Below are 23,689 nucleotides of genomic sequence, written 5' to 3'. Positions count from 1 at the left end.
ATGTATTTCCAGATGATCATTACATGGGGCGAACTTGGGAGGTCCTTTGCCCTTAAATGTACTAGAACAGTCATTGTCAAATACGTTTCCCAGAGCAGCAGTGTCTGCATCAGCTGGAAACTTGATCCACTTCAGACTTGTTCTCCTATAAAATCAGCAACTCCTTTACTGTTCAGCGGGTTTTAAATAGTTTCACCTACAAGGCTGATTTTATTCCAAGCAGTTTTTTAACTTCAGGTCTCTTTATTTCCCTTTCAGCAAACCCAATCATTATGCACCAAGCAATGACATGTATGGCGGAGAGATGCATGTCCGGCCGATGCTCTCTCAGCCAGCGTACTCTTTTTATCCGGAAGATGAAATTCTTCACTTCTACAAATGGACGTCGCCCCCAGGGGTGATCCGGATCCTGTCTATGCTCATTATTGTGATGTGCATCGCCATATTTGCCTGTGTGGCTTCCACACTTGCTTGGGACAGAGGCTATGGGACAGGGCTCTTTGGAGGAAGCCTAAACTACCCTTATAGTGGCTTTGGCTACGGAGGTGGCTATGGAGGCGGCTATGGAGGCTATGGCTATGGCTATGGCGGATATACAGACCCAAGAGCAGCCAAAGGCTTCCTGTTGGCCATGGCAGCCTTCTGCTTCATCGCTTCCTTAGTAATATTTGTGACCAGTGTTATAAGATCTGGAATGTCCAGGACAAGAAGATATTACTTGATCGTGATCATAGTCAGCGCTATCCTGGGCATCATGGTGTTTATTGCCACGATCGTGTACATAATGGGAGTGAACCCGACGGCCCAGGCTTCTGGATCTATGTACGGCTCACAGATATATATGATCTGCAACCAGTTTTATACTCCTGGAGGTACTGGTCTCTACGTGGATCAATATTTGTATCACTACTGTGTGGTTGATCCCCAGGAGGTATGAAGAGTTCTTTGTTCTTCCCCTGTAAGATTAGAGACGCTCAACTAGAATATGTAGACACTCAACTCAAGTAGTCAGTATGGGAACATTTAAAAAAAATATGTCAAATCCCTTCTTCAAATTATGTCAAAATGTTGGGGGGAGGGGCTGGATGTCATTATTAAGCCATGATCAGCGTTCCATATGTTAATACCTAGCTAAAGGATAGCTTGATGATCTGTTCTGTGACATCACTACAGTTGTGGAATGTCTTCACTTCTCCCCAAAAAACTTTTGTGTCTGTTGCCCGTGCTCTGGGCAGCCACAGTGTTTACTTCATATGTTTGCCTGTTCTCTGGTATTTCATAGATTTTTTTTTTTTACAAGATATGGTCTCTTATGGTTGACTTCTTTTATTTATTATATATATCTGTAAAGGTTTATCTGTGTTTTCATCATGTGTAATCCTTTATTTCTTTTTATTGATGAGCAACTTAAGAATATATGTCACATTTTATTGACCCAGTGGTTTGTGAATATTAAGGGTGCTTCTGCTTCATCTCTTACTTATGCTCCTATGATCTTTGATGTACAAGTGTTTGCATGACTCTTAGCATCTCTTGAGTTGTGAGTAAGCCTATGGGTAAAGTTGATAAGCTGCCTGGTGACTCTCCAGAAATGTGTGAGGGCCCTAACCTTTCTGCTTCCTCTCCAGAGCCTGTTACTGTCAGTCTGTCTGATTCTGGTCGTGCTAATGTCTATGAAATGGTCCTTTATTTTAGGTGGCTTTTTCTGCGTATGTTTTTTTTGAAATAGGATTTTGTGATGTGTCCCAGGCCATCCTTGAACTCACAGCAAATCCTGCCTTAGCATTCTGAATTACAGGCATACTTGTGCTTTGATTGGTTTTTCCTTGACAGCCAATGGTACTGGCATACTTTAATATATGTGTTAGACATTTGTCATCATTTGATATTTGGAATTTTACTTTTAAAATTGGCCTGTTTAAAATCTTTATGACTGCTTCTCGGCCTTTTGGCTAAGACCAAGTGTGAAATCTTTATGATATGCACACAAATCTGTATCAATAAGTAATGGAGTTTTTGTATTTGTCTTTGTTTTTTTTTTTTTTGAGACAGGGTTTCTCTGTGTAGCCCTGGCTTCCTGGACTCACTCTGTAGACCAGGCTGGCCTCAAACTCAGAAATCTGCCTTCCTACACCTCCCAAGTGCTGGGATTAAAGGCGTGTGCCACCACTGCCTGGTGTTTTGTTTTTGTTTTTTTAAAGATTTATTTATTTTATGTATATGAGTACACTGTAGCTGTCTTTAGACCCTCCAGAAGAGGGCATCTGATCCCATTACAGATGGTTGTGAGCCACCATGTGGTTGCTGGGACTTGAACTCAGGACCTTTGGAAGAGCAGTCAGTGTTCTTAACCGCTAAGCCATCTCTCCAGCCCCCAAGTCCATATCAATGATTAGCAGATACTTCTTATTTTGCTACCTCTCTTTTTAACTTTTTTTTTTTAATGATATTCTTTATACAGAACTTTAGTTTTGATAGGCTCTCATTTGTCTGGTTTTTCATTTAATGTTTGTTTTTTTGTTTTGCTTTTGGTGTCTTATCAAAGAAAGTAAGGGTCTTATTGTATAGCCCACATTGGCCTGGAAATTGAGATCCTACTATAGCATCAGTCTTTTGAGCTCCATAATTACAGGCACATGAACTACCTTTCCTGCTCCATTAAATTTTCTCTATGCCAGTGTCCAAAATGATTTGACTGTATGGATGATGGATATAGCTCATTGGTAGAAAGCTTGCTTATCACGTATGAGGCCCTGGGTTAGAAACATCTGGGGTTGGTTATGGTTCAGTGGGCAGAGTGTGTGCACAATCCACGAGGACTTGAGTTTGGATCCCAGAACCTATGTAAAAACCCAAGCATGGTGGTGTGCCCATGTAACCCCAATGTGGATGAGACAGAAATAGGCAGCTATGAGCAGTTCCCTGGCCAACCAGCCTAGCTGAAACGACAACCTCTAGGTCCACTGAGAGACTGTTTCTCAAAAAAATGAGAATGAGAAGTGATGGAGGAAGATACCTGTTATTGACCTTTGACCTCCTCTCACAGATAGACACACATGTATAGGCAAGTATACCCATGTGCACACACAAGGAGCATGCAACATATACACACATTGGTCATAAATATGAACATTTATTTATTCTTAAAGATTTTATTTTTTATGTATGTATGAGTACACGTTACCGTCTTCAGACACTAGAAGAAGGCATTGAATCCCATTACAGATGGTTGTGAGCCACCATTTGGTTACTTGGAATTGAGCTCAAAACCTCCTGAAGAGTAGTCAGTGCTCTTAACCTGAGTCATCTCTCCAGCCCAAAACATTTATTTTTTTGATGTCATTAATCTATGCTTCTGTCCTTATACCCATACAATAGTCTCTTATTTTAGCATTATAGTATGTTTTGAAATTGTGAAGTGTGAATTCTCTTACTTAGGTCAAAATTATTTTGACTAGATTCTTTATTTCTTGCATTTCCATATGATTTTTAGGATTATCCTTTAGGGTAATCCTTGTGCATGGTAGGATGAGTTTTAGTTTTTGCAAGCCCACTTGCTAGGACTTTGAAGAGTTGCCCCAAATCTGTAGATTGGTTTTGGGGAATCTTGTCATGTTTGCAATCGTTTATCTTCCAGTCAGTGAGCAGAGAGCCTCTCCCTGTTTTCTTCACTGGATTTGGCAGTTTCCAGAGTGTTAGTATCTTTTGTCCAGGTGATTCCATGTGCTGCGGGGTGGTGTGGGGTGTAAAACCCAACCTTAGGAAACTGTGATTCATCTTAATTACATTAAACCACAAACACTGCTCCTGGTTTTTTTTTTTTTTTTTTTTTTTTTCTTCCTCCCCTTGACTCAGGAATTCCTATTCTTTTTCCTGAATGAGTCAGTCTTTCGGGTTAGACTTTCTCCACTGACTGCCTGGCTTTATTTTGAAGATAGAGTGTTTTCTTTCCTTGCTGGTGTAGGTTTTCAGAGTGCCTGCTGCTACTGTTCAGACCTGTCTGTGGTGGGCACTGAGAGCTGGCGGAGTTGGTGTGTCTAACTCACCACACGCCCGTCCCTCTTAATCCGCTGGCTATTTGAAACCTATATTCTTTGAGAAAGGATGTCACTGTGAGGTAGACAGTGGGAAGGAGAGCTCCTGCTCCTCAGGAGTGTGTAACACGCACTGGACTCCAATTCAAGTGTGCCCAGGTTAGGGCGCCACCTAATGCATCTGCCTGACAATGGATGAGCCATCAAGGGGAGGGGGCTGCATTGTTACACGGGTGTTTCTAGTACAAGACATTGAAAACAGATGAACTTGCTAGATCAAAGGGATCATTCATCCATTTGCTCTAATTTTTAGGTTGGTTAGATTCCTCTCTTTATCATTTATGTTAAGATAGATCCTGTATGGCCCCAAAACTTAACCGTGTAAAAAGAATTGCCAGGCATGTGTCATGAACAGGGTTGTAGGTATGATTTGGTATCTAAAACTGCTTCTGAAAATAGCAGCTTTTAAACTCTTTAGAAGAGTTTGAGGCTGTCTAATCCTAGCACTTGGGAGGTAGAGGCAGGAAGATCAATAGGTTGCAATCACCTTCAGCTATGTATAGAGTGTTGAGGCTAGCCTGGGCTACACGAGACATTGTCTGGGCTAGAGAGACAGCACAGTAGTTAAGAGCCCTGTCTTCTCTTGCAGAGGACCTGAGTTCAATTCCCAGTACCCACATGGCAGCTCATACCTGTCTGTAACTCCAGTTCCAGGGCATCTGACTGCCTCACACAGACATACATGCAGGCAAAATTCCTGTAGCTATGAAATAGGGTTCTGATGGTTCCTAGCTAAGCAGGGTTTGAGTACTGAGTCATGTGGAATGTGTCCTTTTTTGTTTATATGCACCTGGATCACTCTGTATGTGTTTGGCCCCCTTTAGTGTGGGTTAGTTTTATGACAGAACTAATCTGTGACAATTTACTTTTAGTTTTATTAAACCACAAGTACTTAGGCCCTTTGGTAAGGGTTTTTGCTCCTAGAAGGTAGGAGCAATTAAAATTAATTATGCCAATATCTTTCATCTTTTAGGCTATAGCCATTGTCCTGGGGTTCATGATTATCGTGGCTTTTGCTTTAATCATCTTTTTTGCTGTGAAAACCCGAAGAAAGATGGATCGGTATGATAAGTCCAATATTTTGTGGGATAAGGAACACATTTATGATGAACAGCCCCCCAATGTTGAAGAGTGGGTAAGTTTAAACAAAGCAAAAACACTTTTAACCTTTGGTTAAATTCTCACCTTATGTTCTCATTTTTTTTTTTTTTTTTGTACTTTGTTAAACTTCATGCTTAGCATCATTGTGTTTGTATGATGTGTAAGTTGTTTGTCTTTTGTTTTTTGTTCTTGAGACAGAGTTTCTCTGTGTAACAGCACTTGTTGTCCTGAAACTTGCTCTGTAGACCCAGATTTACAGAGATCCTTCTGCCTCTGCCTTCCGAGTGCTGGAATTAAAGGTGTGCGCCACCACACTGGGCCAAGTTGTTTATTCATTTGTTTGTTTGTTTGCTCAGAATGTTTAAAAGGTAGGTCAGTGGAAATTGCTTTATTAAAGGGTAAAATCATCTCTATTTTCCGGGAGTAGATCGAGGCTCTGGAAGGAGACCCTCCTAAAAAAGTCACAAAGAAAGCTTGGCTTTTGCAGAATGCAAGAACTCTTCCCCACCCCTTTTTCTTTCTTCCCAGTTTTGGCGGAAACACTGTTGCCTATGGGATGGAGGCAGATGGGGTCCAGATGGGCAGAGGCATTGTGGGAATGGCCACTGTTGGTAGCCTTCTCATTGATAGCAGCACGGTCGGTCACTGTGACTCACTTGTATCCCACTTAGCTTCTCAGATACTTGAGTGTGACAGAGACAGAGATTACAGAAGTTTCTATTTTAGGGAGGGCACCATACTGTAAATCTTACCCGGCTTCCTATGTTGTGTTCTTTTCTGAAAGCCCAGGAATCCTTTAAAAGACCTGAGCAGGCAGTGTTGCTCAGCAAGTGTGTGGAAAGAGACTTTGTTTCTATTGGGATGCTGTGAAAAGCAGCTATAGACACTTGGTTGCTTTCTTTCTTTTTTTTCCTTCTTCCATTTCTTTCTTTTTTATTTTTTTCTGAACCTAGGGCCTCCTGTGCTACTAGGCAAGCACTCTGCCACTAGTTCTGTCCCTAGGTTTTTGGACTGGCTCCTTTTTGTTTTTAGTCTTTGTGAGTTTGTGTTTAGTAGATCGTGGAAGGCATGTGTTTTGAGTACAGGCACTGCCACTGGCCCTGTGTAACTGTCAGAAGACAGGCTGGGGGTTGGCCCTCATCTCCCACCTCATGCTTGCCATGCCAGCTGGGCCTGGGGACTTCCTAGGATGGTTCCTGTGTTTGCCTCCATCTTACCACAGAAGAACTCTGGGTACAGACTTGCGAGTGCATCTAGCTCTTACCTGGGTTCTGGGGATCTGAACTCATATATTCACAGTTTCAAGACAAGGGCTTTACCCATTAAGCCATCTCACCATACTTCAATACTTCCTGTTTTTGAGATAGGGTCTCCTTAAGTTGCCCAGGCTAGACCTGAATTTACTCTTTAACTAAACAGGCTTCCCAAGTAGCCAGGATCCCAGGCTTACCCACCTTGCCTGGTTCTAGCCAGACTGATTTCTTGCCATGAAAACTAATTGAAATATTGGACTCTGGCTGACTCTAGGGTAGGGTCGTTGTGGCCCCTGGGGCTGGGGTATAGGAGGGCTTCGAAAGAGCTGATGAGAAACTGGGAATGCCTGAGTTGTTAGGAAATCTACAAGCTTAGATGAAACTTAGTTCTAGTTAGTGAAGGGGGGGGGGGGGGAAGAGAAGAAGCCATGTTAAGAAAGCCAGAAAGGGTGGGTGTGGCTTCCCCCGCTGGAGAGTGGTGGGTGCTGTGCCCTGCCTTCTGTTGGAAGCCAGTTCCTCTGTGAAGTGTGAGCTTTGGGGGAGAGTTTTCTTTCGACCTTTAGCTCCAGGCGAGGCCACTTGTAGATAGGCTAGGACAGTCCATTGTGGACCATGAGTAAATGTTTTGCTGAGAGTTTCTGGGTGTGTCAGGTTTTCCCTGGCAGTCAGGATTTGTTTACTTATGGTTTCGAGAGGCTTTAAAAAAATAAACAAATAAACCAGCTCGAGGGAGACCAGCACCAGCGATACTAGAGACACAGTGAACTTTAGCCTCTCACTGGGTTTACTGTCTAGAAAGTTTAATCAGTTATAAGTGGTTTTGATAATTTATCAACAGGTATTTGCAGTAACTCATGGTAGTGGTGAGGAAGTGAAAGATAGTTCTTGAAAAAACATGCCTTTTGGCTGGTGGCATAATTAGGTGAGTATTTCCCTAACATGTAGAAAGCCTTGGGTTCAACCCCGACCGAGTATATACCCACAAAAATTATTTTCATATGTAGTTACCTTATGATAAGTGACGGGTATTTCAGCCTCAAGCAATTTTTTTCTTCTACTCTTTTGCCTACCCAAGCTCATTCCATTGAACTCAGTTACACATTTCAGTCGAACTCCAGTCTGGCACTAGAGTGATGAGTGTTATTCACAAGCTGGGATAGGTCTAACGGTTTATTACTATAATAAATCTTGCCAGCTCTTTAGATTTTAGAATCACTCCTTGTTCCCTAGCTCCTTTTGCATATCTATGAGAACCTTTCTGACCTGCTAAGTTCCCAGTCCTGCATCTCCTGTGCAAGTGGATTCTTTACCTTATGGGGGGGGGCATTGTTATTTTGAGGGAGGTTGTACTAAATATAATTTAATAAATCCTGTCTGTGTTTCTTCCTTCCTTTGACCATTTATGTTTCTGGAGTGAAAGACACACACGTACACACACACACACACACACACACACACACGCACACACAGCCTTTATATTTTAATATGCCTTAAGCAACACAATAGCCTATTCTTCATGCTGTTAGAATCTACTTCCTATCCATAACCCAAGTTATTGCTTACTGTGTTTCATATGTACTGCTCATAGCTCCAACCAGGCAGCGCTCTGAGCCATGTTGTCTTGGCCCCTAACCCTAGCTGCTCTATCTCATGGCAGCTCTCCTTGCTTCTCTATGCCACGGCTGGCTGCTTTCCTCCATCCCTCCAACCTTCTCTGTACCTCCTTCCTAGTGGTCTCTAGCCTGGGAAACCTAAGCCCCACCTACGTCTCTTCCACTCCCCCTACTCCCCCCCCCCCCCCCCAGCTATCGGCTGCTGACATCTATATTAACCAATCTGAATGAACTGGGGTCCCTCAGGCTGTGTGCAGACTCAGAACCCTGGAGGCCCCCCACTTAGCATTATAACAAACAGTAAAAGACAAAAACCTCACAGGAGATGTCTTTTCTGTATTTGTTGTTTGTAAAGTGAGCCTACCTTTGCCTACCTTGTCCTTTATAGTCATTAAGTGGGTACTGGGCTGTTTTCCAGTGTTCAAAAGAGGTTGTTGTGTTTTGTTTTGTTTTCTGCAATTCTAGGGATGGAGCCTAGAATTTTGTGCGTGCTAGAAAGCCACTTTGTATTGAGCTGCATCTCCAGCCTTCTAATTTGTTCTTTTAGTTACTTCTATAGCGCTTTAGTTGTTATTCCAGGTAGACTTTTACTTTGTTATGCCCTGAAATCACAGATTTTACTGTATTTTGATTGATTAGAGGTGTTAAATGATAGAGTGCTTGCTTAGCATGAGAGAGTCCCCGAGTTGAACACCCTCCCCGCGCCCCCACAAGGATAAGGTATATCAGCTGATTTTAAGCAGAGAGAATTCTGAAAATTCTCTTTTCTTTTTTTTCCTTTTTTTAAAAGATCTATTTATTTATTTTTTTCTATATGAGGACACTGTAGTTGTACAGATGGTTGTGAGCCATCATGTGGTTGCTGGGAATTGAACCTCTGCTCCCCCAGGCTCAAAGATTTATTATTATATGTAAGTACATTGTAGCTGTCTTTAGACACATCAGATGAGGCTGTCAGATCTCATTACAGATGGTTGTGAGCCACCATATGGTTGCTGGGATTTGAACTCAGGACCTTCAGAAGAGCAGTCTGTGCTCTTAACCACTGAGCCATCTTAGCAGTCCAAAAAATCTCTTTTCATTACTGTTTGATATACTTCTTTTATCATTTTTCCTAATTACTTCTATGTCAGAAGTATAATCATAGTCTTTTGTAAGTATAAAATCCTGTCATTTTGACTGAATATTATAGGTCTTTTATCATGTCCTTAAATCATCCTCAAAACCAGTATTAAGGACCAACAAGATGGCTCAGTGGATAAAGATGCTTGGTGCCAAGCCTCGCGACCTTTTGTTTTTTTAGCAACAGAGATTCTTTTAAATTTTATTTTATGTCTATGGGCGTTTTACTTGTAGAACATGTACATACCTCATATCCACAGGGACCAAGAAAAGGTGTTGAATCCCCTGAAATTGGAGTTACAGATGGTTGTGAGCTACCATGTATATTCGGGAATTGGACCCAGGTCCTTTGTAAGAACCGCCAGTTCTCTAGATTACTGATCCATTTTTTTTTTAAAGAGCCCTGATGACCCTATATTAATTTATAGGGTGAAAGGAGAAAACCAATTCCTATGAGTTGTGTGCTCATGCATATATGTGTACACACACACACACACACATACACACACGTCTAAATAAAATGTAATAAAATAATATTTTCTTTTTTGGGGGTGGGGGGATAGGGTATAAATATGTATCCTTGTCTGGCCTACAGCTTGCTGTGTAGACCAGGATAGCTTAGAATTCATAGAGATCCACTTTCCTTAGCCCCCTGAATGCTGGGATAAATGGCTTAAACGTTTTTTGACACTGTTAAAATTGAAGTATGATATATATCTATCCATATACTAAGTGTCTTAGTGACTGTTCTATTGCTTTGAAGGGATGCCATGACCAAGATAGCTCTTATAAAAGAAAGCATTTAATTGGGGGCTGCTTTATAGTTTCTGAAGTTTAATGCATTATCATCATGGCAGGGAGCATGGTGTCACCCATGGCACTGGGACAGGATCTGAGAGCTACATCCTGATCTAGAGAGGTGGAGAGAGTGAGACTGAACCTAGTGTGGTCATTTGAAGTCTCAAAGCCCCAGTGACCCATTTCCTCCAACTGGGCCACACCCACTCCAACAAGGCCACGCCTCCTAATCCTTCTAATCCTTTCAAATAATTCTACTCCCTAGTGACTAAGCATTGAAATATATGAGCCTATGGGGGCCATTTTTATAAAAACCACCAAACTCAGAATAAGTATAAAATTTGGGCCAGGCAGTGGTGGCACAAGCCTTTAATCCTGGCACTTGGAAGGCAGAGGCAGGGGGATTTCTGAGTTTGAGGCTAGCCTGGTCTACAGAGTGGGTTCCAGGACAGTCAGGGCTACATAGAGAAACCCTGTCTTGGAAAAAAAATTTTAATTGGGTGGTGGTGGCACACACGTTTAGTCCCAGCATTTAGGAGGCAGAGGCAAGCAAATCTCTGTGCTTGAGGCCAGCTTGATCTACAAAGCAAGTTCCAGGATAGTCAGAGCCACACAGAGAAACTCTGTCCTGAAAAAAACAAAAAATTAAGACATAAATCTGTAAACTTGATGAGTTTTTATACATGAGTATCTGTCTCATAACAGTCACAGAGCACATCTGTCTTTAGTTAGAAGGGTCCATGAGTTCAGGCTCCCGGCGCCTCCTGGTCAGTTTGCAGAGGATGCTAACCTGACTCTTGTCTCTGTCAGGTAGTGTTGGAGAGATTCATTTGGATTGTTGTATCTTTCACCTTGATACTTTGTGGTTATTTGTATATGTGTTTGGTGACAAAAAAACTTCCTGCATGATTGCTTTTAAGAAGCCTTTGGCTGAATTTAAGCAGGTCATTTAGGGAGCTCATTCCTTGCTATCTTGGGTATCTTTTTGGTTTACTGATACATGGTTTTTCTATGTAGCCCTAGATGTTCTAGACCATGCTAGCCTTGAGCCCACAGAGATCCATCTGCCTCTACCTCCAGAGTGCTGGGATTAAAGGTAATCATACATGTCCTGTCCCATTTCTTTTTGTTTTGTTTTGTTTTGTTTTGTTTTGTTTTGTTTTGTTTTGTTTTGTTTCTTTGTCTGTTTAGACAGCCTTTCTCTGTGTAGCCCTGGCTGTCCTGGAACTCACTCTGTAGAACAGGCTGGCCTCAAACTCAGAAATCTGCCTGCCTCTGCCTCCCGAGTGCTGGGATTAAAGGCATGCACCACCACTGCCCAGCCTGTCCCATTTCTTGTTTCCTTAAGGTCCCCTCGTTTCTTACTTTAATTGCTTGTTTGTTCACTTGTGTGCATGTGTAGCACGGCACGAGTGGAGAGGTCAAAATTCACTTTTCATCACCGAGTCTTTCCTTCATGTGGTTTGCAGGGATTGAAATCAGGTTCTCAGGCTTGGCAGCAAGCTCCCTTACCTGCTGAACCATCTTGACGGCCATGTTTTAGTTTTTATCATTCCCCCCCCAACCCCCCCGAGATAGGGTCTTGTTATCTAGCAGAGGTTGGCTTTGAACTCTTCATATATCTATCCTGGGCTGGCTACACTTGCCTCAACCTTCCAAGTAGCAAGGATTATAGGGACACGCACCAGCACACTTGTCTTATTTTGTAAGGCCCCCACCAGCTGCCATGTCGAAACTTTCTGCCTTCATTTTGCCTGTTGTACATTATGAGGTATCTTGGTGAATCTCCCTTACCTTCACAGTTGTCTGATTGGTGGCACTCTGCCAGTTTGCTGATGGATACATTTGCCATTTTGAATTGCATAAGGGAGCTTGCAACCAAGCCTGAGAACCTGATTTCAATCCCTGCAAACCACATGAGGGAAAGACTCAGTGATGAAAAGTGAATTCTGACCTCTCCACTCGTGCCGTGCTACACATGCACACAAGTGAACAAACAAGCAAATAAAGTAAGGAGGCTGGAGAGATGGTGCAGCGGGTTAAGAGCACTGACTGCTCTTCCAGAGGTCCTGAGTTCAATTCTCAGCAATCACATGGTGGCTCACAACCATCTGTAATGGGATCTGATGTCCTCTTCTGGGGTGTCTGAAGACAGAGTACTCATATACATAAAATAAATAAATTAGAATTGCATACAGAGATTAGAATGAAAAAACAAAAACAAAAAACCTAGCCAGGAGGTGGTGGCATATGCCTTTATTTCCAGCACTTGGGAGGCAGAGGCAGGCAGATATCTGGGTTAGAAACCAGTCTGGACTATACAAAATGAATTCTATGACAGCAAGGGATACATAGTAAGACTCTGTCTCAACCCCCACCACCACTCCCACTCCACCCCATCCCTCCCAAAAAAGAATTAAAAAACCTACTTTGTATTTCTTGTGTGCATGTCTTCAGTTCTGTGGATCCTCCACAGTAGTATTAGTAAACTAAAGGGAAATGCACATGGAGCCATTAGATATTAAGAAAATGCAAATTTATAGCAGCACCATCTGTGCATTATACAACTGTTAATGGCATACGGGATTTCCACACACTTTTTTTTCCTAATTTTTAGTTAATCATTTAATAATTAAAATATAAATTACATAATTTTTCCCTTTCCCTTTCCTCTCTCCAGTCCTTCCTGTATATCCCCATCCACACACATTTTCAGGAAGCATTCTTTTTGTGGACATCCATTAAGCCAAATCTGGTCCTAATTTTTGGTAATTGGGGTTTTTTTTTTCTTTTCAATTTTTGGAATTTTAAACAGTGGCTTTTGTTTGTGACAATTTGTAAGAAATTCTTAGTATAAAAATAATAAAATTTTGGCAGGCGTGGTGTGCACCTTCTAATCCTGGCCCTTGGGAGGCAGAGGAAGGATGATATTATGAGTTCCAGGCCGACCTGGTCTACATAGTGAGTTTCAGGACAACCAGGGCTACATAGTGAGACCCTGTCTGGAAAAAACAAAACCAAACAAACGTACGTACGTACGTGTGTGTGTGTGTGTGTGGGGGGGGGGGGGCGGGGGGGTGAGGCGCGTGTAGTTTTAACAATTGCCACCACCTTTTCTTGGGAGCTACGGTGCTACCAGCCCCTCCCCGCTACCAGCCTCCCCCAGCTTTCCGGCTTTCTGTTTTGTTCCACCCAGTTTAGCTCTGGGATCAGCCCCACCGGCCCTAACCTGGCTTTCTTTCCTACCCGCCTTTGCTCTGGGGGGGGGTCGAGCTACCAGTTTCCACCCAAAACCCTTGAATTCATGGGTAAAAGACATACAGACAGCTTTGTTACTTTTTAACTTGCCTACTAGGCACAATTGCTGGGGTCAGATAACTCTGGGCTGGAAAGGCTTACCCTTAACAATTTACTATCTTTGTCTCTCCTCCCACCCTAAACTTAGTGGCTTGTTTCACCTAGCCCCTGTTAAACATCTTTGGCCACCCACCCACAGTGGAAACCGCAGGCCTTCTCTGCGCCCCCCCCCCCAATGTGATTGCGACATTCTTTTTTTCTCCAAAGCATGGCAGAAAAGCCCCCCTTGCCTTCCTTGCAGCTGCCTTTTCCTCCTGGGACTATAAGTCCCAGTTGTACCCTCTGCCCAGCATTTGGCTCCTGGTCTTCTTTATTGACAAATTAAGAACCAATTGGGGAGCAGGGTTAGCGTCAGACCCACCCCTTGTGTGTGTGTGCGTGTGCATTCCTGTGAAGGCAATAAGAGAGTGTTGGATGTGGGTGCAGGGGAATGAAACTCAGATCTCCTGGAAGAGCAGGAAGTGCTCAGAATTGCTCCTGTACCACATTTGCTTTATCCATTCTCTAGTTGATGGACCCATAGGTAATTCATATTTATTTTTTTAAATGTATCAAATGTATTCTCGGGAACTGGCTTTTCCTGGATCACGCTGTGGCTCTGTGTGGAAGGGTCTCAGTCAGGAACTGGCTTTTCTATGACTGTACTGGTTTACATTCCCACTGATTGTGCAAGGATTCTCTTCCCTCTGCATCTGTGCCAGCATTTGTCTCTAAGCAGCTTGCCTTCCGGTTGCCTTGGTTTTAAAAGCTCTGCACAATCTGTTACCTGATTACATTTGAAATTGCTCATTTTCCGACACCTTTTCCTGTCCTGGACATTATCAGTCTTTAATTCCTGTCAAATTTGTGAGTTTCATCTAAAGACATTTTGTGATTAAGCAGGTTTGTCTGCTATTTATGATCTTACCACTTACATAGCAGGCTTGGCCGTCGTTTGCATTGTTCTGTCTTTTCTTCCTGCCATTCTCACAAAGCTTGCTATGTTACAGTTACTTGTTACATTGAATCTTTTTCCAGATTCCCAGGGTCTCTCTCCTTTGTCTTCAGTGTTCTTTTTTTTTTTTTTTAAAGATTTATTTATTTATTATATGTAAGTACACTGTAGCTGTCTTCAGACACTCCAGAAGAGGGAGTCAGATCTTGTTACAGATGGTTGTGAGCCACCATATGGTTGCTGGGATTTGAACTCCAGACCTTCGGAAGAGCAGTCGGGTGCTCTTACCCACTGAGCCATCTCACCAGCCCCAGTGTTCTTTTAAAGCCATTCCATTGAAGTATGAGTGACAGGGCTTTTCAGTTTTTACGCTCTTAGATTCTCCTGTCCATTCCTTTGTGGTTTCTGTTGTTTCTGGTCTAGACTGTCTTCTTGCTGTGCTCTGTGAGGTTGGGACCCAGTACATACTAGACAAGCACCGTACACCAAGCCATTCCCTAGTCTCTGCAACTCACTTTCAATTACAGTATGAAATAAGTCCTAACTTAACTTGCCCCAATGTGACCTTGCACTGACTGAACTTGTATCTCCTAAGAGCCATCCCCCACCCCCACCCCCTTTTTTTTTTTTGGTAAAGGTTGACTTCTTCTGTTCTTTCCTTTTATCAACACATTTGACCAGAGCAATTATGTAAAAGGCCAACAAACCAATTTCTCATAGCGAGTTTACAAAGCGTTAGAGAATCGAGAAGATTGGCGATGAGCTTGAATTTTCTCTGCAGACAGCATTTTCATTCATAAAAATCGGGTCACAGAGTCTGTGGCAAAGCTTGGCTGGAAACTGAGTATTTCACACTCTCAGGCTGCCTTGGGTTTGTTTGTTTCTAACTGGGACTTAGGACACACACAAGTAGATTAAAACAATCTCGGTTCATTACATTGTTATCTTTGAGACAGGCATAGCATTTCTTGTTACTTTCATTGGTTTCATAATGAACCCTTATGAACACACATTCCCAGCCAAGGTTTCAGCTAAAAACATTTTTAGCTTCATAGAAAATGTTGGACTGAGAGCATTTGCCTTACATGTGCAAGGCCCTAGGATCAATGCCCAGTATATGTGTGTGTGTGTGTGTGTGTGTGTGTGTGTGAGAGAGAGAGAGAGAGAGAGAGAGAGAGAGAGAGAGAGAGAGTATGTGTGTGAGAGAGACAGGGAGAGAGGGATAGAGGGAGGGAGAAAGACAGACAGAGAGACAGACAGAGAGAAAGAGGGTGTGTGTATGTGTGTGTGTGTATGTGAGGGGGCTATCCTTGTAAATATTGTCTTATCACTTGCCTTTTAAACTCAATATTATACTATTTAACTAGGGACAACAGTCTGATCCCCTGTGTTCAAGAATTTCTTTGTTTGTTTGTTGTTTTTTTGTCTTGGTTTGGTTTTTGAATTTTTTGAGACAGGGTTTCTCTGTGTAGCCCTGGCTGTCCTGGAACTCACTCTGTAGACCAGGATGACCTCAAACTCAGGAATCTGCTTGCCTCTGCCTTCCAAGTGCTGGGATTAAAGGAGTGCGCCACCACTGCTCAGCCAAGAATTTCATGAGAGTTCATCTTGTTCCTGTTGATGGGCTACTGAATAGCGTTGGTAGACTGGGGCTGTATAGCTCAGTTGTAGAGTGTGTGCTTAGTGTCCTGGAGGTCCCAGGTGTGATCAATAGTGTTGCCACAAAGCAAACGAGAAACACAATTGCTAATCTTATGAACCCTTTAAAAAGCTTTTTATTGATTCCTCGTGAGCTTCACATCATGCACCCCAGTCCTAACCATCCCCCCCCCCCCCGTTCCCTCATATCTGCCTGTCACCCTTGCAACCTCTCCTCCAAAATAAAACACAAACAACAACAACAGAAAACAAAGCATAGAAAACATCTCATTGTAGACACTATAGTGTGTCACAATGTGTCCCACAGTATAACCCTCTGTCCACACATCTTCACTTGCAGATGTTCATTGCAGTGTGTCATTGACCTGGTTTGAGATCTCTGGCTTCTGTGATGAAATCAATATCAGATCCTCATCAGGACTCCTCCGGGTTATCCTGTTGTTGCCCTGCATCATGGAGATTCTGCAGCTTTGCAATAGTAGGAGTGGCCTTTCACACATCCCAACTGTTAGCAGATGACATAGATTTTAGGATGGGCCAGTTCAGAGCCCTGGGTCTTAGCTTACTCTCAAGCCCTCAGGGCTGGCTCACCTGCGCCCATACTTCCTGAGCCAGTTCCACTGTGCTGTCCAGTCAAGGTGCAGGGTCTCTCCCAAGTGCTCCAATGAACATGGCCACCTCACCTACTCTCATACCCCAGAGTTGGCTCTCCTGACTGCCTCAGGTAGTGAGGGGCAAGGGGGCAGAGGGCATTCCCCCCACCCCCAGGCCACCTCAGCAGAGGGGTGGCAGGGCCAGTTCTCCCACACTCTGGGAGCTCACCTGCCCCCTCACCCCTCAACAAGGCTAGCTAGTTCTACTATGCTGCACAGATGGGGGTGCAAGGCTTGCTTTCCCAAGTGCTCCAGCCTACAGAGGGTGGGGCCAGCTCACCTGTCCTCATGACCCCAGGGCCAGTTCTCCCAACTGCTGCATGTGGCAAGGGGTGGGGCAGCACCTCTGCAGCTGACCCACCCCATGAAAAATGAGTGGCCAGGTCAGCTCTCCCACACTCACTGTCAGAGCATGCTCACCCATATCCAGCCCCCCAGGGCCAGCTCCACTGTGCTGCCTGGTTGAGGCCAGGGCCCGCTCTCCTGATTGCTGCCATAGTTGAGAAATGGGGCCAGCTTGCTAGAGCGCCATATTCAGTGAGGGACTGGGGGCAGTTCTGCACAACCCCTGGATATCCTCCACATGGTTCCAGTGGCTGCCTCAATCAGAGACATCACCATGGTTATCTATACCCACTCCTGCTGCTATGTACCCACAGACTCAGTCATGGCCCTCAGCAGCAGCTGGGGCTGGGACCTCACTGTGGCCTCAGGTGGCAGAGCTGGCTGACTGCTCACAGCAGGCTTCTCTGCTCCACCCTGGAGTCTCCAGTTCCATCTCTCTTCATAATGCTCAAGCCACTCCACTCACTTCTCTTTCTCAACCATCTGACCACCACATATGGGCACATTGTGGTGGCTCCTGCTGTAGGCTGGCCATGTGCTGGTGGGCCCCTGGGTGACATCCCCAGTCTATGCTGCCCCCACTCTACCCTCCCCTCCCCAAGCAGTAGGGAGAGTTGACCCTGGGGTCATGAGAGTGGGTGACCTAGCCCAAGCAGGTATCTGTAGCCTGCCTGTGCTGTGAGCTGAAGGGGAGATCTGTGGGGGATATGGCGGTCCTTAGGTCTGTGTGTGTCTTCCCCCTCCCATGCTGTGTTGCCTGGAGTTGATTTGATTTGATTTTTATGAGTCCTAGACATAAGACAGCTTTGGCCACCAAGCCATGTGCCAAGCTAGGATGAACAAAGGTCTGTCACCCTCTCTGCCTCTGACTGATAGAAAACCACCATCACCAACAGGGTGACTCTGTGCCCAAGGCCAGGGGAATATGAGTCTCCTTGAGTCATCCACACTAGAGCAAATTTCTCTTCAACCCGTACTCAAGTGTGGAGCTCCTGGGGTGAAGAGTTGGTGAATATACCTCTTTATAAAACAATGCCCAATTGTTTTCCGAAGCTTGCCCATTAATTATCTCAGCCACAACTCCTGGAACCGTTAGACTTTATACTGTCTGTCTATCAACAGTAGAGTGCATCACTGTTATCTTTCTTTATGTACATTTTTTTTTTTTGGTCATTGGCCTAATGCATTTCCTTTCTACTTTGCCACAGTTGTTGAGTTAGCAGAAACCCAAGCAGTGTCTCTGATATCTTGATTTTTGTAAGAGTTTTGATGGAGGCAAAGGGCAATTTTTATGAGGCATGAGATAGTCTAAGCCCTGTTTGGTGTTCATGTGTCATGCACAAGTGACTAAGCAATATGGATATGACAAGTCTATGTGCAGTCATCCTGTCGGTCCAAGGATGTGCTCCCGCTCTGTGTACCAGTGTCTGTGCGATGGAGTGGCTTCTCAGTGTTTGTGAAGAGAATGGAAGCCACAGCTGGAGGCTGGGTCGGTGTGGAAGTCGATGAGGGAAGAAAGCTTGACTTCAGGAGAGAAAGGCCAGCTGAGCAACCTGGGGAGACCTGTCTCAAAGACAACCCTGAGTTTTTCTGCACAGTTACCTGAGGATATTTTACCACACACAGGCCAGAAAAGCCGGCTCTAGCGAGTCTGTATCATCAAGAGGCAAAGCAAAACCCTTTCTTGTGGGCTTCAGTTCTTGTGTCAGTGGACTAGCATGACTCTTAGGCCCCCATTTCTTCCATTCTTTATGTGTAAGGTTGTCTTTTCTACTTTGTGTTTGTTTCTCAAGACAGGGTTTCATTATATAGCCCTGACTGTTGGTTATCCTGGAACACACTCTGTAGACCAGACTAGCCTCAAACTCAAAAAGATCCCCTGTCTCTGTCTCCAGAGTGGTGGGATTAAAGGCATGTACCACCACCAGCTAAACTCTGATACTTTAACCCCCATGTTTGGTTGAAGAGAGTACCTGGATATATGTGAACATCTCTGGTGCCAGTGTGAACTAGCAAGCAGGTCAACACATCTTTGCATCTTAGTTCCTTTGTGCAGTTATTTGTCTGCCTCTCAAGACTAGTGTGAGATGTGGCTGATTAAAAATATGTGAAAAATGCACATTCACTTTCTCTAGATAAATACGAGGAATTTTACACCTCTATGGTAAATATTTAAAAGTTGATTGTGAACATGTGCTTGAGATTTGTTTTGTTTTAACTTTTTGGAGTGTGTGCTACCATGCTTGGCCTTGGGATCAATTTTTATTACTACATTATCTGATCAATTGGCAATTAAAATTCAGAGCTGGAGTTTCAGGTTCTCCTGATGTGGTTGGAGAATCTGAGATGGGTCTGTTATTCTCATGAAGGAGGATGGAGATCTGAGGGGCAGACAGGGGTCAGAGGTGAGATGGTGGCTTGCAGTGATCCATGGCTTGGGCTGTTTACACAGACTCCTTCAAGTGCAGGGCACTCTGGGACTTGGGCTTGAACTCTATAACTTAATTTTGACAGAAAAATTAAAAAAAAGAAACCAACTAACCAACCAACCAACCAACCAACCATGAAAGTATAGAGTCAGGGCAGGATTTGTGCAGTGTGGGCCTTACTACTTGTGACCATTCCAGGATGTAGAGTTTGGTGTCCTTAGCTTCTGATGAAGTGTCTGTCTGTCTGTCTGTCTGTCTGTCTGTCTGTCTATCTATCTATCTATCTATCTATCTATCTATCTATCTATCTATCTATCTATCTAATGTAAGTACACTGTAGCTGGCTTCAGACACTCCAGAAGAGGGCATTAGATACTACTATAGATGGTTGTGAGCCACCATGTGGTTGCTGGGAAATGAACTCAAGACCTCTGGAAGAGCTCTTAACCACTGAGCCATCTCTCCAGCCCCTGATGAAGTTTTTAATAAGTTAGATGTCTGTAAGAGTCCCATCCATAGTCAGGCTGTTGAAATTGAAGGTCAACCAATATAATCTTACCCAGTGATTTCTTTTTTAAAGACAGCTTTATAGAAATATATTTGACACCCAATAAACTGTGTATATGCACCGATGCTCCTGGGTTTTATATGGGGGTTATATCTTGATAAAATCGCCGTACATTGAGATCATTATAAGAAATATATTGAGTACACCCACACCCAATACATTTAGAATCACATTTAGTTAGAATGGTGATCAGTAGCGTCTGCAGCTTGCATAAGAGTATGTGAGATGTCAGGACGTAAATGTGCCATCATCGAAGTGTGACTGACTCCTGGTTACCCTGCTTCACCCTTACAGTGAAAACATGCTTTCCTCAGGATCTTCCGTGTCCTCTCCTCAGCATACAGATGTCCACAGTGATGAGCACGCTAGGCTGGAGCGGCCAGGCAATCTTGGTCATCAGCATTAGACAGCTGATGAGACTCCGATAGCCCTTCACTCTCCCCAGTGCAAGCATTCTTGCCTGTACTGTTGGTTTACTGGACTCTCATGCTGGGGAAGATGACACGGTTGTCTGTGGTCCCTGATGGAACAGAGTGTGGCAGAAATAACAGCTGCCTGGCTGACTGTCTGAACCACCCAGGAGGAAGAGTGCAATAGGCCCTGACTGTTTCAGGTCCACCGTGAGTAGAGAGAGGCTGGAGGACAGACAGAAACAAACGGACAGACAGACAGACAAACAGAGCCTGTTTTAGAGAGGTCTGTGGGAAGAGGAAGAGTTTGTGTTAGAAATGGAGAGTGCTTTCTGTGGCTCTCTGAAAGCTGCAATTCCTAGATTTCTGGCACCAAGAGTTAATGTTTCTGAAGTCAGCCATGTGGATAGGTGTAATGATCTAAACATGGCATGGCTGTCTGCAGCCCTGGGCATTCTGTCCCACATCAGTGGCTCGACTCCATTGCCACCATCAGGATCCCCTGGAGCCAGTGTTAGAGCAGTTGACTCTGCCACGCCCCCTGGTTTCTGATTCAGTGGTTTTAGAGCTGATGTTGGGAATGTGCTGTTCTGGGGAACATGATTTGAGAACCCCTGTTCCCCAAGCTAGCCACAGCTGTTACACTGCAGACCTGTTTAGCCTTTGACTTTAAATGTAGCTAAAAGCCCTTTCTGTGCCATAACACACCATACCGTAGTCAACTGAAGGGCACTGAAAGGCATTAGTAGACTGAAGGGTATTTGGGACAGCTGATGGTGGCTCAGGGATATTTCTGGCCCTTTAGAGGAGCCATAGCCTGAAATACTTGTATACTGAAGTACAGCCTTCCTTGGGATTTCAGTTTCTGCAAGAAGCCACAGATTAGATGCCGGTAAGGTTCACTCAGTGAGAGTGAGGTTCTCCACCTCTCCTGCCTCCACCTCCCAGGCCTAAGGGCTCCTGACTTGCTTCCAAACCTCTGACAGAATTTGTCTTTGTTGATATACAGTTTCTTTGGGGAGCACACAGCTGATACTGAACAAAGGCCTTAGTGCCACTGAGCAATTTAAACCAGTCCGTTGTTCCAACTTGGTCTATGGTCTCTTAATTTGTAGGATTGGTCCATATAGGAACATTTCAAACAACTCAAAGTGAAAAAAAAAAGGATTGGGGTGATGGTGGCGATCACCTTTAATCTCAGCACTCTGGAGGCAGAGGCAGGTGGATTTCTGAGTTCGAGGCTAGCCTGGTCTACAGAGTGAGTTCCAGGACAGACAGAGCTACACAGAGAACCCTGTCATGAAAAACCAAAACCAAAACCAAACCAAAAAGAAAAGCAAAACCAAAAAAAAGAACTTTTGAGAAGGTATTTTGAGCTTTTTTGGGGGCTGAGCTTCTGCAGGGATAAAAATACCAGGAAACAGGAAAAACAAGTTGGACTTCTCAGTGTTAGAGAACTTGTGCAAGGATCGTGGCTCGTGAAGGTGGGTTGGGCAGGTTGTAAAATGGAGATGGCACGTTGAGATTAGCCTGCTTCTCTCTGTGCTGGGCTATTTCTCTGCTTTCCTTCCTCCAAGCAGGCGAAGGCCCTTCTGGTGAGGAATTCTCAGCATCACTAGTGATTAAATTTTGTCACTCGCTGCTCTTCTGAGGTTAGACACGTAGAGGTTTTATGATGTATCTCCGAGTGTGGTGAGTGTGAGGAGAGTGATCTTTGTTTCAGGGACACGTGATGTACCACAGTGCACACCTCCAGAAGCTGGGGTGGACTTGGAAGGGAACAGCTAGTTGAGAGGGGCACAAGGCTCAGCTTCCACACCACTATGTCTTCTTCTATTTTACTTTGAGCAGATTAATTTCCTCATATGAAAATGCTATCTCCCTGGGTGGGGCTAAAATAACCACACTTAGACTGCTAGGCACGTGATCAGGCACTCATCAGGCGACATTTCTTTTCCTTCATAGTGGTGGGTGACTTCTGTCACATTGCTCGACTGGCTGGCTGCGAGTGTAGCCTGACTGTGCGCATGTGAACTTGTAAAGAAGGCAGAGCAGAGAGGAAGTGAAGAATGCTGTCATCAAAGCTTTTTTTGTTTTGTTTTTGTTGGTTTTTTTGAGACAGGGTCTCTCTGTGTAGCCCTGGCTGTCCTGGAACTTGCTCTGTAGACCAGGCTGGTCTCAGACTCAAGAGATCCTCCTGCCTCTGTGCCCTGCTCCAGCTTTTTTTTTGTAAATTGGAACGTGGACCTTAGTATCCATGTATCCTGTGCATCCCCCAAATTAACTATTTTATGCTTTAAACTAGTTTGTGTAAGATACATTTTTGAGATAAACTTTTGAATTTAATCTCAAGAGTGAGTCTGTGGCATTTCTTGGTTGGCCGGACTCCACCGTGTGGCTTTCCATTGCCCTTTTCTATCAATTCTTTTCCGTGCTGGAAGACCTGGGGTAGAGACTTGGTCAGGGCTTACCAGAGGCTGCGCTGAGTGGCGAGTCCAGCACTTGGCTTGGGAATGACGGCTGCTGAGCTTTTCTTCTCCCAAGACAGATTTTAATTTGTGTTTCGCTTTATATTCTTTTGCTCTAGTTTCACAGGAAATCTTTTTACAGCAAGCTCTGGGCCTCTTTTTATTATATTTATTTATTTGTGTATATGTGCGTTGGAAGGTGCACCGTGGGACTTAGCTTTCTCCTTCTACCACGTAGGTCCCAGAGATTGAGCTCAGGTTTGTGAGGGTTCCTTTGCCAGCTGAGCCACCCTGAAGGCCAAGCTCTGGGCTTCTGACTTATGCAGACACTGTCCTGGTTTTGATTAGCAAGGCCTCCCGCGTGACCATTTTTATTAGGTCTAGGTCCTTGGGAAGGTTATCCAATATCCTGAGCCACAGCTTCCTCGTTTCTGAGAGAGGTGTCATGGCTATAAGATTGTGCCATGCTCTGTCAGATGAGCATTGTTAGCAGCCCAGTCCCTTGTCTCGATAAGTGAGCGAGCCATTGCTATGAGTCAGTGAGTGGTTGCTCTGGCTGGAGGATTGTAGGGATAGATGCGGGGAGATAAGAGAGGCTTGTACCTCATCCTGCAGGGACTTGAGTGAAAGGCCTCTAGGAGGTGGTTGCACTTGAGCTAAGATTTGGAGTTCAGTGAGGGATTAGCAGACAAAGAAAGGGGGAAGGGCATTCCAGGCTGTAAGGAGCCAGAAGGACTAGGGCTCTGGTAAAGTTCCTGTTGGAGGGGAAAGGAGGGGGAGTAGATCCAGGAGAAAAGTAAAACAGGCTTTCAAGAAAAGGAAGCCTTTTAAAGTTCTGATGAGATCTCTAGAATAAGAACAGGCCTTTGGCTTGGCAACCGTTTT

At 44.2% G+C, this 23,689-nt stretch overlaps 1 protein-coding gene and 1 non-coding gene across 7 annotated transcripts in view; one reads left to right on the top strand and one right to left on the bottom strand.

The window, feature by feature from the left end:
• Positions 1-23,689, top strand: part of Ocln (occludin) — a 56,215-nt gene that overhangs the window by 12,527 nt on the left and 19,999 nt on the right. For 5 of the 6 annotated variants that reach the window (NM_001360536.1, NM_001360538.1, NM_001360537.1 and 2 more), the window contains exons 3-4: positions 259-931; positions 5,068-5,229. In NM_001360536.1, coding sequence (NP_001347465.1) covers positions 259-931; positions 5,068-5,229 — 835 coding nt within the window. The remainder of the gene's footprint in view (positions 1-258; positions 932-5,067; positions 5,230-23,689) is intronic. The other variant, NM_001360539.1, reaches the window with a different exon arrangement.
• LOC115488221 lies at positions 17,710-17,853 on the bottom strand. Its single transcript, XR_003950733.1, has one exon. It is a non-coding gene; the product is annotated as a small nucleolar RNA SNORA48 (small nucleolar RNA).

This window comes from Mus musculus, chromosome 13 (genome assembly GCF_000001635.26).
Source record: "Mus musculus strain C57BL/6J chromosome 13, GRCm38.p6 C57BL/6J".
Classification (NCBI taxonomy): Eukaryota; Metazoa; Chordata; class Mammalia; order Rodentia; family Muridae; genus Mus; species Mus musculus.
Note: the sequence above shows the minus strand (reverse complement) of the source record. Positions and strands in the feature narration are given on the sequence as shown.